This window comes from Daldinia decipiens, assembly GCF_022478715.1.
Source record: "Daldinia decipiens strain CBS 113046 unplaced genomic scaffold F4813scaffold_40, whole genome shotgun sequence".
Classification (NCBI taxonomy): Eukaryota; Fungi; Ascomycota; class Sordariomycetes; order Xylariales; family Hypoxylaceae; genus Daldinia; species Daldinia decipiens.
The window spans coordinates 107,885-121,722 of NW_026054583.1; the positions used below are offsets into that span (position 1 = coordinate 107,885).

Below are 13,838 nucleotides of genomic sequence, written 5' to 3' on the forward strand. Positions count from 1 at the left end.
CATTGAATTAAACCCCACGCTCATACCAACTTTGAATGATACCCTCGATGGTGGGTTCATATTCCCTCAACATAACCATTCCTTCCCCAATAAACGTATTGGCCTGTACATTCAATAACGGAGGTGGTTTATTTCCAACAACCGTTTCCCTCCACCTTAGAGACTCTTGGTCTACATGGGATAGTTCTTCATAATATTCCCTACACTCTTCAACATCGGCAGCACAACGATATACGTGAAGGCGCAATAGCATCTCGCCAAGCGCCTTCTTTCCATGACTTACTATCATTGATCTATCGACTAGTACTCTGAGTTTCTTGCCAGCCATGTCGTGATGAACATCGATACATCCATGACCGAACCGGAGCAAGCATTTAAGTATAGCGAACTGAGCCTGCGACTTATTAGCATTCTCCTAAGACCAAAATTCAACTGTCCTCATACCCGACTATGAGCCTGTCACCATTTCTACAAAGTCAAGTTAACGAAATACTTCTCTGCTGCATTGATAACTCACCATGCCATCGACATTATAATTGGAGAGAGCTCGAAGACCATCAACACCGAGCTGCTGATAGAGATTATAGGTCACTTGATGATATTAGTGGTTAACGTAGAAACCGCAGGTATGGGTATAGCTACAATCGCTGGATCGAATATCCGATTCATCTGTGAAGCCGAAGAGAGCCAGCAGCTCTGGATCATCCATAAGATAAGCCCCTACAAGCTCGGCTCTACACTCATCTAGTGTTGTTGCCAAGTCGCCAAATTGGCCAGTCCATGTTTGGCCAGGTTTGTACCAAGTTCTTATAGGTTTCCCGTCAAGAGGGTTGATCGGCGGGTTCTTGGAGTCAAAGTTGAACTTGTTAGTCGACTCTTCAATCATCATCTTACCTGTGCCGTGGCCTAGTAGCTCATGAAGCACAACCCACCAATAGTACGCTGGGTACTTGTGCTTCCGAAAAACCTCAATTTCAGAGTCGTCGATGAACGGCCATTGCATCGCGGTACTTTCAGCTATCATACGATTTGCGATGATGACGTTCTTAAATCCTACATCTTGACGGATGTCGTTATACTGTTCAAAATTGAAGCGTGAGTGAATATGGACTAGAAACTGGTGAGGAAAAGCCCACATTTGGAAGGTTGATTCCAGGGAAAATTATACTAGAACAGTATGCGAGGGCTGTAGCTGTTAGACTCCAACATCACCAAGTGTAAAAGCAGATGATTCCTACCATGGATGCTGGAGAAATCAGGCGGTTCAAAGAGAGACTTTTCGAATAGCCCCTTTCCATTATTCTCGGCGGCAGCCCAAGGTAGTCGTCGAATGAATTTATCGGAGTTCCCGACTAATGTTGACAAGAGCTTTGTCTCATTGGCATCCGCGATGGCAACCAAGCCTTCAAACTCGGCACGAATACCAGCTGGATCTCGATATGGCTCCACAAAGCCGAAAATATTCTCAACTTTGGGTGCTTTATCCGTAATCCACGTCCGTTGAGATTCCCGATACGCTTCAAGGTTGCCAGTTTGGAAGCTTTCGATGTATTGAGCTAGGAATTTCTTCTGGGTATCATTCGCAGCGTACTCCGTAGCTCTTGCCAGGTTTTCGCAAATATTCTCTAGGTATTCGGCATGATCACCACGGACCAGCCTTACGCTAGCGGATGAGTTCGTAATGTCTAAGGGCTCTGTTTGGTCCGTTGATATGATTGAAGCCTGAAGGACCTCAAATGAAGTTTCACCAGTTTTCCGTACTCTGGTATTTTCGGGTAGTACGGAATGGGCATCCATATGCCTCGAAACGAGAGCGATTTCTTCTTTGCTCATTAAGTCTCCTGGATAATAAGAGCTTTGGGCTAAGGTGCCGGGATATCCAAGGGTGACAGGCGGTATTGCCATGATAGAGCCCTCTATGTTCCTATAGAGGTCTAAGAGCTTGGATGATCGAGAGGCAAATTTCTCTACTGTACCGGAGCGTAGCTGTGGAATGAACTTCTGGTCTCCTGACCCCTTCAAGAAGTTAGTTCTTATATACTCATTGAGATATTTGGGAACAACCTACATAGTAGTTCCCGATGTTCGACAGGAAAGTAGCTGCAAATTCGAGAAATGCTTCAAGGTCCTCTACAGCTACTCCATAGTCTTCTGAAAATTGATTCCAGTCGCCACCGCATGATCTATAAAGCTCCATTATGAATTCAAATATCCCAATAGATTCCGGGGAAACCTGGCTAAGAATGATTCTTGTTCCAGACCATGCTGCCCTAGGATTGACCGTTAGTATCAATAATATGCATACCGTTGGATGAAGTGAATATTGAGACTCATTGACCTTGATAGGTAGTGACTATAAAGCTTTTCTTTTTCGGATAGATTATCAAATAGTGGCTTAACGCCTAACTTATAGATTTGTACACGGGTAGCCATACTCTCTCCTAGAGCTGTCCTCGTTGTACCAGGTTAAAGAAGTCGGATACAGAAGAGGGTTGAAAGTACAAGGCTCAGTCATAGCATGAACTCGGTGGCTTAGGAGGAGAAGGGCGGGGTTGGGCAATCACTGCAGATTTGGCGGTACAATCTGCAAACATTAGGTACAGATGTAGCTTATCTGCAGTGTCACTTGAAAATAACGTACTATTCGATATTTTACAACTACCTTAGGTTATAATATACTATGGAAGTCTTTAGATATAATTTCCTCGCTTCCTTCTAGATCAGAGGATAGGGCTATACGAAACACAACGGCCAGGATTTGTTTGACCGTCATACCAAAATAAAAATAGAATCAATATGGATAACTAACTACCTATGCTATCAAACTCTTAAAGTTAGCATCTATGGGCCCAAACTTTCTCATCAGGGATCACTCTTTTCATATTAGAAATCCCCATATAGATGATGGATGCCTATTTATAAGCGGTATTACCTGTGTGAGCTACTTGCGTTCAGTAGTTGAAGGCTGTTATAAGAATTGAACTATTACGTAATAGGCACTTTGAAACTAGTTGTAACTATAAGACTTTCAGTTCTCACTTAGTTGACTTTTCGGGATGTCTATGTTTATATGCAAAGGAATTTGTTGTCTGAAATTATATTAATTAGATTTTGGCCGAAGTACAGCTATGGCAGCTGTAAGTCATTGGTTCAATAAGTTGCGGCCTGCTTTATAAACCAAGTTAAAATATTCCAGACATGTTGTATACTACGTCTAAGAATATTTACCTATCTCATGTGATATATGCACTGTCGAATGGATCGAAAAGCCCAACGACGATCTTATCGGATTGTACTGCCGCTCACCTACATATTTCCCCTCTAAATCGTTATTTCCGTTCACATGTCAGCTAACGAAGCTTTCTAAAATAAGAAAAGGGGGGTTCATCCACTCGTAGGTCATAACCGAATTGACGACTACGTTTTACAGGTATATGCCGTTGTGTATATATTAAATCACCTTATACAGTGCTATATGCTATGGCTAATTTGCCGTTAACCGCTCGAGGATCGTATGCACATCATATGTAATATGCGTTGCTCGTCAGACTTGGGGACGGTTGTATTTTGCCGAGGACACACGGGGTCCCCCGCCAAGAGGTTCTTGGGAAATGTAACATAGGCGGTTTGATATATGAACCAGGGAACCAGCCGCGTGGCATTGAAAACAGCAAGTTCCTTAAATTTAATTCTTTAGAAACTGGACCGGTTGAGGAGAAGCTGCGAAATATCACTACGCATGGTTTAATATCTTGTCCTGGTGAGTTTACCTCCTTTTTTTTTTTATCCCGCCCCAGAGACTTCACCGTGTCCGATATAGAGTCCGATATATTCAACGAGAAAAGGTGTGCGGGGATTATTGGATTATTGAGATTTATTTCGGAGGCTGCTGGCAGCGCTCTTCTCCCAACGGGTTTAAGCTCCATAAGTACTCAACAAACTATTGTATGAAATGCATAACTGACAATTTTCCATCGACTATCATAGGAAAGATTGACATCAGCCCCGGCTTATTTAATCAATCAATAAATCTTGTATATATATCCAGTCGAACATGTCGTTCGGTCGGAAATCTATCTTACAGCTTTCTACAGTCAATACAGCAAACCACACTAAGGCATGTTTGCGTACTGGATTCCCACGGGGTAATTCGCGATAGTTAACTTATTCTTAACATGTCACCCAACAAACTTGAACTCATCCTTAGATCCGAAGGCTCACTATGGCGCCGACCCCATTAGAAGCAACACGCTCATTCGATCGGGCCAGAGGAGGTTTCTGGGGAACTAGGGGTGATCTTCAGGAACGAAACTCTGTCCATAAGCTGCCATGGATAATGAAGGCAGAGAATCCTTCTTTGCCTTCTCTCGGCTTGGTGCATTTTTTGTAAGATGCGGGACTAAGAAGACCTAACTGAAATCAGCTTTAGCGCTGCCGTAGGGCAGAAGGATATTAGGAGAGTTTCGGCGATAAGCACCCTTGGACATGTCTTATCGATCGGAGGAACAATGAAGCGAATAAGAACTTACATGCAGGACCGGAATTTACCTACAGCGGCAATCCGAGCCGGTCACGACCATACTTAGGTACCTGAAGTTACGGTCAGGAACAACACCTAAAGCACCTAAATTTAAGTTTTGGGGCAGGTGCGGCTAGTCATGCTACCCACGTTTGTCCACTGGTAACTACCCCCGTGTTCGCAGATCTCACGCGCCATCTAGAAAAATTAAATCACTCTGCGAACTTTTTTTTTTTCCCTAGACGACACTGCAATTCTCACATTGTTGCGGCAAAATTACCTCGTCCTCCTCGACCTCATACCAATTAACTGCGTTCCTCGTCGATGTTTACGTTTCTCTCCGTCGTTTCTTTCACCTTCGTTATTTTATTTTAATACTTCCGCCTGTCCGAACCCCAGGTTCTCCGGATTGTGTGCCGTCCGCTCCTTACATCGGCGCTCCACAATCGACAATCGTGAATTATTACTTTTTATTACTTAGACTTGGCCAATCTGCCAATCCCGCGCGCTAATCGATAAGCCACATTCTTCCTTATTCCTTGGTCTTATTCCTTGGTTAAGTGCTTTGCCACCACCGAGAGGTGTGCCTTTTGTGTCGCAAACCAACTACCAACTACCAACTACCGGCAAAATGTCCAAAACTATAATTGTGAAGGAGGCGGTCAAAGAGACCCTCCTCGGCTCCTCAGAGCCCTTCAACCTTTCCGCATCTCACCGTGCCCTATTCCTAAAGAATGCCAAGAAGGATGAGCATACAGGAGAGCTGTATATGGGACCAGAGGAGTTCATTGAGGCTATTGCGCCGCCGAGTGAAGACTACGTGAGCTCTTAGAAATATTCTAGGCTGGTAGCCAACTCTCAATTGCTAATCTATTGCTCTTCTCTATAGCACAAGATTAGCCGTGATCAATACGGACTCCTCTTCCGCGTCGCCGATCGCAAAGATGCCGGTAAAGTGATGATTAACGACTGGGCCGCCTTTGAGAACCTGTTGATGAAGCCCGACGCCGAGTATGAGATTGCATTCCGCCTCTTTGATGTTGGCCGCACTGGGAGTGTTAAGTATGAGGACTTTCGGCGTCTATATGAAAACAACAAAGGCCCTGACAGCATTCCCTTCAACTGGGACTGCGAGTGGGCGAAGCTCTACATTGGTGACAAATCCAAGCGCCATACCCTTTCATACTCTGAGTTCTCACAAATGCTCCGTGGTCTTCAGGGTGAGAGAATCAGACAAGCCTTCCAACTTCTTGATAAGGACAGAGATGGATACATCGACCCTGAAGACTTTGCAAGAATCATCCTGGAGACGGCAAAACACAAATTGTCCGATCATCTCCTAGACAACCTTACCTCCCTCTGCAACATATCCACCGGCAGCAGGATTTCATACGCAAATGTTCGAGCTTTTCAGAACGTGATCATGGAGATGGACTTGGTGGAGTTAATTATACGTCAAGCTTGCAAGAAGAGCGGCGATGGGAAGATTACCAGATCTGAGTTCTTGAACGAGGCAGCAAAAATCACTCGGTTCTCCTTGTTCACCCCGATGGAGGCTGATATCCTCTTCCACTTCGCTAGTTTGGATGAACCGTCTGGCCGATTGAGTTTGATCGACTTTGCCAAGGTTCTAGATCCATTATGGAGATATCGTAATATCGCGGAACAGACTCAGCATGGTCTAGGATCGCAAAAGGCCAAGAGCAATACGCAAAGCTTCCTCTTACAAGCTGCTGAATCTGGCTACAACTTTCTCTTGGGAAGTGGGGCTGGTGCTTTTGGCGCCTTTATGGTGTATCCTATTGATCTAGTCAAGACCCGCATGCAGAACCAACGAGGTGCTGATCCAGGACAGAGGCTTTACAAGAATTCTGTTGACTGTTTCAGAAAGGTTATCGCCAACGAGGGTTTTCGCGGTCTCTACTCTGGGGTCCTGCCTCAGCTAGTCGGTGTTGCTCCGGAAAAGGCTATCAAGCTTACAGTAAATGATCTCGTCCGCGGCTTTTTCACGGACCCAAAGACGCATCATATTCCTTGGGGATACGAACTTCTAGCAGGTGGTACTGCTGGTGCTTGCCAAGTTGTGAGTCTACCTTACTTAATCCTACTACTTTTCCCAGGGCCTTACATTGTTAAACTTGACTAATATAATATATAATTGATAGGTCTTCACCAATCCTCTCGAGATTGTCAAGATTCGACTGCAAGTTCAGGGAGAGGTTGCGAAAACCACTCAAGGTGCACCGAAGCGCTCTGCAATGTGGATTGTTAAGAACTTGGGTCTTGCGGGGCTTTATAAAGGTGCTTCGGCTTGCTTACTTCGCGATGTGCCGTTCTCGGCAATCTACTTCCCAACATACAACCACCTCAAGAAGGACCTCTTTGGCGAATCTCGCACCAAGAAGCTTGGAATCCTCCAGCTTCTCACATCTGGTGCCATTGCTGGTATGCCTGCTGCTTACCTAACCACACCGTGTGATGTGATCAAGACCCGTCTGCAGGTTGAAGCACGTAAAGGCGACACAAGCTATACTGGCCTCCGGCACGCAGCAGTTACAATCATGAAGGAGGAAGGCTTCCGAGCTTTCTTCAAGGGTGGACCTGCTCGTATCCTTCGATCATCCCCTCAGTTCGGCTTCACACTTGCGTCCTACGAAGTTCTTCAGAGCGTCTTGCCATTCCCTGGAAAACCAAAACCAGAACAAGTCCACACTGGCGTCGCAGAAGTCGTGGATACCATCAAAGAGAAGGATGTCACCTCACCCCACGCTCGCAGCCGAAACGCCCTCAGGATCATCCTCGACCTTGATGAGAATTTCGGCCGCGTCAAACTCCCCGACCAACAGGCTTGGAAGACAATACCGAAATTCCTTGGTGGTGGACAGTCCTAATGATACATTATGTAGAACATTTTTGCAATTCTAATATTCCCCTTCGAGATGGTTTTGGGAGACGATTGCATGAAAATGGCGTTTGCGACCCATAGCGAAGGGATCTCTTGTATTTTGCTTTTTCTACAGACGACCAAAGTAGACAGTGGTCATAGCCAAGTTTGGCATCTTGTGTAATTAGCTAAAACAGGGGGCCAGGATGGATCATGACTTTCAAGATGATTCTTGAAGAGAGTTAGAGATACAAGGGAAACCCCCTTTTGGGTTTTGCATGTTATATGCATACCTCATAGATCATCGAGGCATGAGTCTCGCCTTGAGCAGATTCCCAACCTCACAAATAGTCAAACTATCACTTAGTCCGATACACACTGTCTTTTCGACTCAAAGAGCATCCGAGCGAGGTTATACTAACTTATCAACTTACTTCCAGCGGGGTATCAACTACATGTAATTGGGCTATAGACGAACATGCCGGCCATCTCTACTCAGTCGGCGTACCCAACCATAGGTATAATTTCAGTTTTTACCATGTCCCTTCGGACCCTCGACCAGCGTCCCATGAGAAGGGCTCTACCTTAATCTCAGGCTCGCGCATCATTGCACACTCTAACCACTTCGCGTAATCCTCGAACCCGCCGACGCTCCCAATAACCCTTGCACGACGTACACCCCGCACGTCTTCAAACAGGCGTAAAGCATCCGGGCCCGACCCGCGCCACACTATATTAGCAAGAGTCAGCGCCAGTAATTCAGTAACAACTTCTAAATAGAAATAAGGCGTTTTAACTCCCGAGGCGAGCGAATAAAGGGGAAGAAGAGCGGAAACAAGGTTCAGGTTACGTACCGGTTTGCCATGCATCGAGAACAATCTCCTCCTTGTTACTCAGTTGCATCGCCACCTGCGCGCGGTCGTACCCCGGCTCCGCGTCCAGCCGCACGCACACGTAAAAACGGGTTATAAGGCCGGCGAGGTGCGCTGAGAGCACGGGGCCGTAGGCGTGACGCAGCCGGGGAAGCGTTGTGAGCAACGTGTTGTGCGCTAGGAAAGTGTTGCGCCGATATAGGAGAGGCAGCGCCTCGGCGTACAGCTGTCGGTTTGCGCGCAAGATTGCTGGGTGCAGCGGCCACGGCGTCCGATGTTGTCCATATTGGTAGTATGTCTTCTGCGAAGGAGAGGGAGCGTCTGGTGGTAGGACGAGTAGGTGCTTGAAGATCTCGAGACGGATCTCTACGGGGAGGGCTAGGAAGGGGCTAGGAGCTCTCTTCTTGTCTTCCTCGTACTCGTTCTCTGGTGCCGCATACTCTCTGACTTCGAGCGACGGTGTGATGGGCGAGATAAAATTGACTGGCTTCTCCAGTCCAGTATCCCCTTTTAACTGCGCCAGAGGCCTATAAGGCCTATCCGGCGTGCTCATCGAGTCCATGATAATTATTAGTTGCACAGCTATGTGCACGTTGAAGAGATGATTGAATTTATGCTGATGATAGTCTTTGCCATTCTGGCCCCCGGTGACCTAATTATACGAGTCGAAAAATAAAGACACGGTATTATAAAGAGTCTAAGAATCCGCACGAGACGGCGATATTGAACGATCGTAACCTACGCTAATCAATTTATTCTGCCCTACGCTGGTGCTGACTGAGTGTCTAGGGTAGGTATGGAATATGGAAATAAAACGGGAAGATCGTTGCTGCATGCCAATGCAACCTCCCCTGCGTCTTTGTCCCATTTATACCCATTTACGTGATGTGGCATCTTGGCGGCTGAGATAAGAGAGCGAGCGTATGATCTACAGCCTATGAAGTTGCTGGATAAAAAAAGAAACATGACATGGTGTGTTCGTATGTATGTAAGGAGAAAGGGAAACCAACAAAGGTCAGGAAGAGGCTGACGTATTATTTCCCCTGTCAAGCTTCGAGCCTTAGCCCCTCGTCTACCGCGATGTGATTATATCCTCCATTCAATTTTTTTATGTAGTCGTCGAACTTGCTGGCGGTGTCGATGATAAGCTTGATCTTCGCATAATCAAGCTTGCAATTCTCTGGACCTTGCTGCTGCTGCTGCTGCTGCTTTCGTTCCCATCGAGTATACTGCCGTGCATTCGTGATGGCGTTGCGGATCTCTCTTCCGTTCATCTCAAACTGGGCCAAGTCCTTGATGTGATCTTTTAGATCATCGGCATCAATCTCCTATTGTATGATAGAATTAGCAAAGTTGTCAAAATACATTTAACGGTCATAGGAATAACTGCTCGTCTGTAGTCAATTTGCTGGGCACCAACCTCTTCTTTAAAGTCCTGTAAGCGTGAGATAAAATTTCCCCAGATCTTGGAGCGTTCGTAAAAGCTCAGACCGTTGTAGTGGATAGCCAGTTGGATGCGCGACTTAAAGGCTTCGTCGAAGGTACCGACTCTATTGCTCGTCAAAACCAATATCCCCTCGTAATATTCGAGCACTCGGAGGAACACGGATACCAGCGCGTTCCGGTGGAGGTCCTGGAGACTGCGCTGTTCAAGAAATACGTCGGCTTCATCGAGTAGGACAACACACCCCCAGGTCTTTCCGAGATGTAGAACGGACTCGAGATAGTTCTCGACAGCTTCCGGCTCCGTTCCGATGTCACCACAAGTAACAGGATAGAGTGGCTTCCGGGCAATCTCGGCCACACTCTCGGCGGTCAGAGTCTTGCCTGTGCCGGGACCTCCGTGGAGCAGCATGATCAAGCCGTTCCCCTTGCCACTTATGAGATCTGTTGACCTCGTCGATTCCACCTGGTCGCTGACGAGAGCCAGAATCAATTTCTTGGTCTTGTCTTCAAGAACAAGCCTCTCAAAGGCCGTCTCGTTCCATACTACTTCGCCTAAGTTGTCGACCTTTAGGTCCAACCATTTCTTCTTCTTGAGGTTGAAGCCCTTGATAATCGAAGGTAATACGTATAGAAACTCGTCGGAAGGCGGGTAGTCTCGCTTCGTTGCTTCGGGACTTAGATCATCTGTCCCTGGGTGGTCTGAAGATGTCCACCGGGAAATATCGCGTTTCTTCTCTGGCTTGTGCAACTCACGATATACCATCAAAAGCCCAGTAGCGAGCTTCAATAGTGTATTGTATCATCGATGTCTTTCCCGACGTCTTTCCCGACGTCTTCCTTTTGCCGTCTTTTATTCGTTCTTCGGTGACCCAGGAACTGCATATGAGGCCCCTAGCTTCATTGGCCTCTTTCTGCACGACCACGTCACCAGGTTTGAAGAGGTATTGAAAGTATCGGTTCGTGATTCTGCCGTTTTCAATTTATTTCCTCGGCGTCATCGTACTCATTTCCAAAATGAGACATAACATAATCCAGCAATAACTGGAACTGTTGCTTCTCTGGGCTTTCTAGTGACTCGAGGAATGGATCCATGGATTGTCTTGAGGCGTGGTAAAAGGCGGGATATGTAGCTAAAGGCTCGGTTGAACCATCGGCACCGGTAAAGTGGTGATCTAGAGCATCTGTCCTCCCTATTTCACCCACGGCGTCTGCACTGAAACCATAGAACGACATGAATTGCGTAACAGTCGTAGTTAGGTCCGTAGTAGTTGTCTCTATCATCTCCGAGTTGTGTTTTGGTACGGATAGGGTATGATCGACCCCCTTTTTTCTCGAGACCGGGACCGAAAAGTCTCTGTATACAACGAAGCAAATCTCCGGGTTCCTCTCAAGGTACGACTCTATGTCTCGTATTGGAATATTGCCCGCCAAAGCCTCGCCCTTTTCGTTTTCGCCATCTATCTTCTTTGTTTTGTTGCTCGAGAAGCATCAATTGCAACTCATAATCAGTATAATCAGTGGATTTCCCTTTATCGAGGTTTCCATCTTTAAACCCTTGTCCCCTTCTGTCGGATTGTATGGCCTGTAATATTTGAAACCCGCTATCGTGGGTTCGGTCGGTTGAAATGGTATTGAACTTACAGTCTTCCTCCGTGTTTTTCTCCTCGTAATTGCTATCCTTCTTGTCGTTATCTCTATCGCTGTAATTTCCCTCGCCGTTGGAAGGTATTCAGTCTTTTGATATATTTCATACTAAAATGAGATAAAATGGGACTGAATGAGACTGAAGAGATATCATATCCCCTGCCTTCGACTCAGCCTGCCTTCGGCTCAGCCTGCTGCCCGATGGCATGCAAATGGCATACCTAATGTTACACAAATGCGACGTTAAAACGCTTTGCCGAGGAAACCATCAGCTAAGGTTGAATACTCCTCTTTCATTCTCCATCTCTAAGCACCTAAGGTATCATGATTGCATTTAAATGGCGACTTTTAGCTCCTGGTATACTACTGTGCCTGGAACAGAAGTGTAAGTGAATCTTGTGTTTAAGAAGCTTCAGAGCTAATTTGCTGCATCTTTAGTCCAGTCCAGGATGTCTTCAAAGAAGCACTGGACATATTCTTGGGGGAGCTAGCGAAAGATCAAACTAAACGAGAATGGATTGTCAACACGAATCATGGCAACTTTGAGTCTGTCCTTCAAGCAGTCCTAGACGCCCGAAGCCAATATGAAAAGCGCAAAGGGGACTCAAAAGTCTGAGAGGCGCTTGTTAAATTATCGGAGACGATACACTATTATAGCAGTGTTATAGATGTACTCGTCTTGTGTAAAGGTAGAAAGTAAAGCACTACAGCTGTTCGAACTACTTGTTCGGTAAGTCGGATACCTCATCCTTGTGCTAGCTACGTAAACTTGCTTATTGCACCCTAAAGGATACTGCGTTCTAATTCAGCGTTAGGCCAGTAATTAAATATTGTTCCAAAATAATTCCGAACAGAAAGGCTTCTTATATATCCTGGGGGTAATTTCCAACTTTGATACATTTCCATAATCTTTGTAGTTATAATCTTTTTTTTGTGGTCTTTAACAAGGGTTGGAATAACCTTTTTAAAATACGGTTGTTGAGTTTACGCAGACGGCACAAGTACTTGAATAGGTAATAGTTGAGGTTAATAGAATACCAGTATTAAGAGGTTGAGAGGTTTCCTGTTAAGCGCGGAAAAGAAAATATCAGGAAGGAAGCATAAACTGAGTGGAATGAAATGAAAAAAGAAAAGAAAAAGCTTGACCTTAGAAATCGAACCCGGGACTTGTCCAGAACAAATTAGTCTTTTTGCCGCCTTGCACATGCGTTCGAATCTAAAATCTACGAAAAGACCCCGAGAGGTTTTTCTACATCCGCTATACCTTTGACTACTAGAACAATGACCGCTTTGACTAGGAAATCAAAAATTGGGAAGTAATAGAAGGTATCATTACTAAATTCATACTTAGGTTCTGTAGTTCGTCACTGCAAGATATTCACTCGTCTCTGACACCTTATTAATACCGCCCCGAGATAGCTTCGTCGACCCTGCAAACGTATCGCGGTTCCCAGCAACGCGTATGCCAGGCACCAAGAGGTCCTCTTCGATTTGACATACGGATGAATTACAAAGTGTATTTACAGGTGGGACAGGTGGCAGGGGAAGGGTAGATGGGATAGGTCCCACTCACACCTGTATACCTACTTCCGACTGCTCCGTGAAGGTGTAGCCTAGCGTTCGGAGCCAGGGAGAAGGTTGGGGGGTTGGGTAGGTAGTTCTATATCATGAGGGCCGAAGAATAGAACTACCTAGGTAGCATGCCATATATGTAGACTATTTGTCCTATACGTATATGATGTAAGGTCTAGTCCTGATGGGGTGCGTAGTTCAAGACGGGACGGGATGCTAAGTCTCTTATATTAACGCGTGTAAGCATTTGCTTATATCTCTACTTTCACTTTACTTTGCCTTTCAGGTAATTATGAAGTACCTGATATAGTAAGTATCTACCTAGCCTAGGTAGTCTCGCCGATGAGATCGAGAATAGGATCTAAATGCCTATTATTTGATCAAGAAGCCCGTGCTCTGTAGCAATCCGCCCTGTTCATCAGCTTCGTGGTTTATTACACCACCTCTTTTATGCCTTGGGTACATAATGTCTCGTAATGCATAGAGGTACAATACCTACCTATATACCTGGCCAGGCATGGACCTACCTAAGTTAGGTAGGTAGGCAGGCAGCACAAGAACACAACAGTTCTTGTATCCGCAAACGCCGTAGGGGTTGGGGACCTAGACACCCATAGCACCAACGCATTGAAATCGAAGTAATTAACTTACTAATGATACTCCTACCTAGGCAGACATACCGACAGGCATGCTGTAAATAGGTTGACCCTCTCGCCTGTTTCGCGCAGCCCCATAATCCAGCGCGAACGGCCAGCGCATCCATTCACGATGGTGGTCATGCTGTAGCCTTGGAATTACAGGGTACAAAACTTACATAGGTATAAGGTATACCAGGGCCAAGGTATTTGATTGGCTACTATGGCTCCTTGGCGGTCCAAAGTTGCTTCAAGTAGTAATTAAC

General features: G+C 45.8%; 5 protein-coding genes across 5 annotated transcripts; 2 read left to right on the forward strand and 3 right to left on the reverse strand.

The window, feature by feature from the left end:
• Positions 1 to 7: 7 nt before the first annotated feature.
• F4813DRAFT_382858 (dipeptidyl peptidase III) lies at positions 8 to 2,433 on the reverse strand (the record flags this gene model as incomplete). Its single annotated transcript, XM_049245862.1, has 8 exons — positions 8 to 394; positions 445 to 456; positions 518 to 591; positions 643 to 1,078; positions 1,137 to 1,186; positions 1,239 to 2,016; positions 2,069 to 2,270; positions 2,339 to 2,433. The coding sequence occupies 8 exons, from the start codon at positions 2,431 to 2,433 to the stop codon at positions 8 to 10; spliced, it is 2,034 nt and encodes a 677-aa protein (XP_049096037.1).
• A 2,172-nt stretch (positions 2,434 to 4,605) lies between these two features.
• Positions 4,606 to 7,546, forward strand: F4813DRAFT_233768 (mitochondrial carrier). The gene is made up of 3 exons (XM_049239951.1): positions 4,606 to 5,339; positions 5,409 to 6,602; positions 6,685 to 7,546. The coding sequence occupies exons 1-3, from the start codon at positions 5,151 to 5,153 to the stop codon at positions 7,408 to 7,410; spliced, it is 2,109 nt and encodes a 702-aa protein (XP_049096038.1). The 5' UTR covers positions 4,606 to 5,150; the 3' UTR covers positions 7,411 to 7,546.
• A 432-nt stretch (positions 7,547 to 7,978) lies between these two features.
• On the reverse strand, positions 7,979 to 9,079 carry F4813DRAFT_233894 (uncharacterized protein). Its single transcript, XM_049239953.1, has 2 exons — positions 8,174 to 9,079; positions 7,979 to 8,017 (listed from the first exon to the last, which is right to left on the reverse strand). The coding sequence occupies exon 1, from the start codon at positions 8,835 to 8,837 to the stop codon at positions 8,250 to 8,252; it is 588 nt and encodes a 195-aa protein (XP_049096039.1). The 5' UTR covers positions 8,838 to 9,079; the 3' UTR covers positions 7,979 to 8,017; positions 8,174 to 8,249.
• On the reverse strand, positions 9,080 to 10,590 carry F4813DRAFT_233798 (P-loop containing nucleoside triphosphate hydrolase protein). Its single transcript, XM_049239952.1, has 2 exons — positions 9,696 to 10,590; positions 9,080 to 9,603 (listed from the first exon to the last, which is right to left on the reverse strand). Exons 1-2 carry the CDS (start codon positions 10,482 to 10,484, stop codon positions 9,322 to 9,324), a joined length of 1,071 nt encoding a protein of 356 aa, XP_049096040.1. The 5' UTR covers positions 10,485 to 10,590; the 3' UTR covers positions 9,080 to 9,321.
• A 970-nt stretch (positions 10,591 to 11,560) lies between these two features.
• On the forward strand, positions 11,561 to 12,640 carry F4813DRAFT_372177 (uncharacterized protein). The gene is made up of 2 exons (XM_049244679.1): positions 11,561 to 11,750; positions 11,804 to 12,640. The coding sequence occupies exons 1-2, from the start codon at positions 11,704 to 11,706 to the stop codon at positions 11,979 to 11,981; spliced, it is 225 nt and encodes a 74-aa protein (XP_049096041.1). The 5' UTR covers positions 11,561 to 11,703; the 3' UTR covers positions 11,982 to 12,640.
• Positions 12,641 to 13,838: the final 1,198 nt, after the last annotated feature.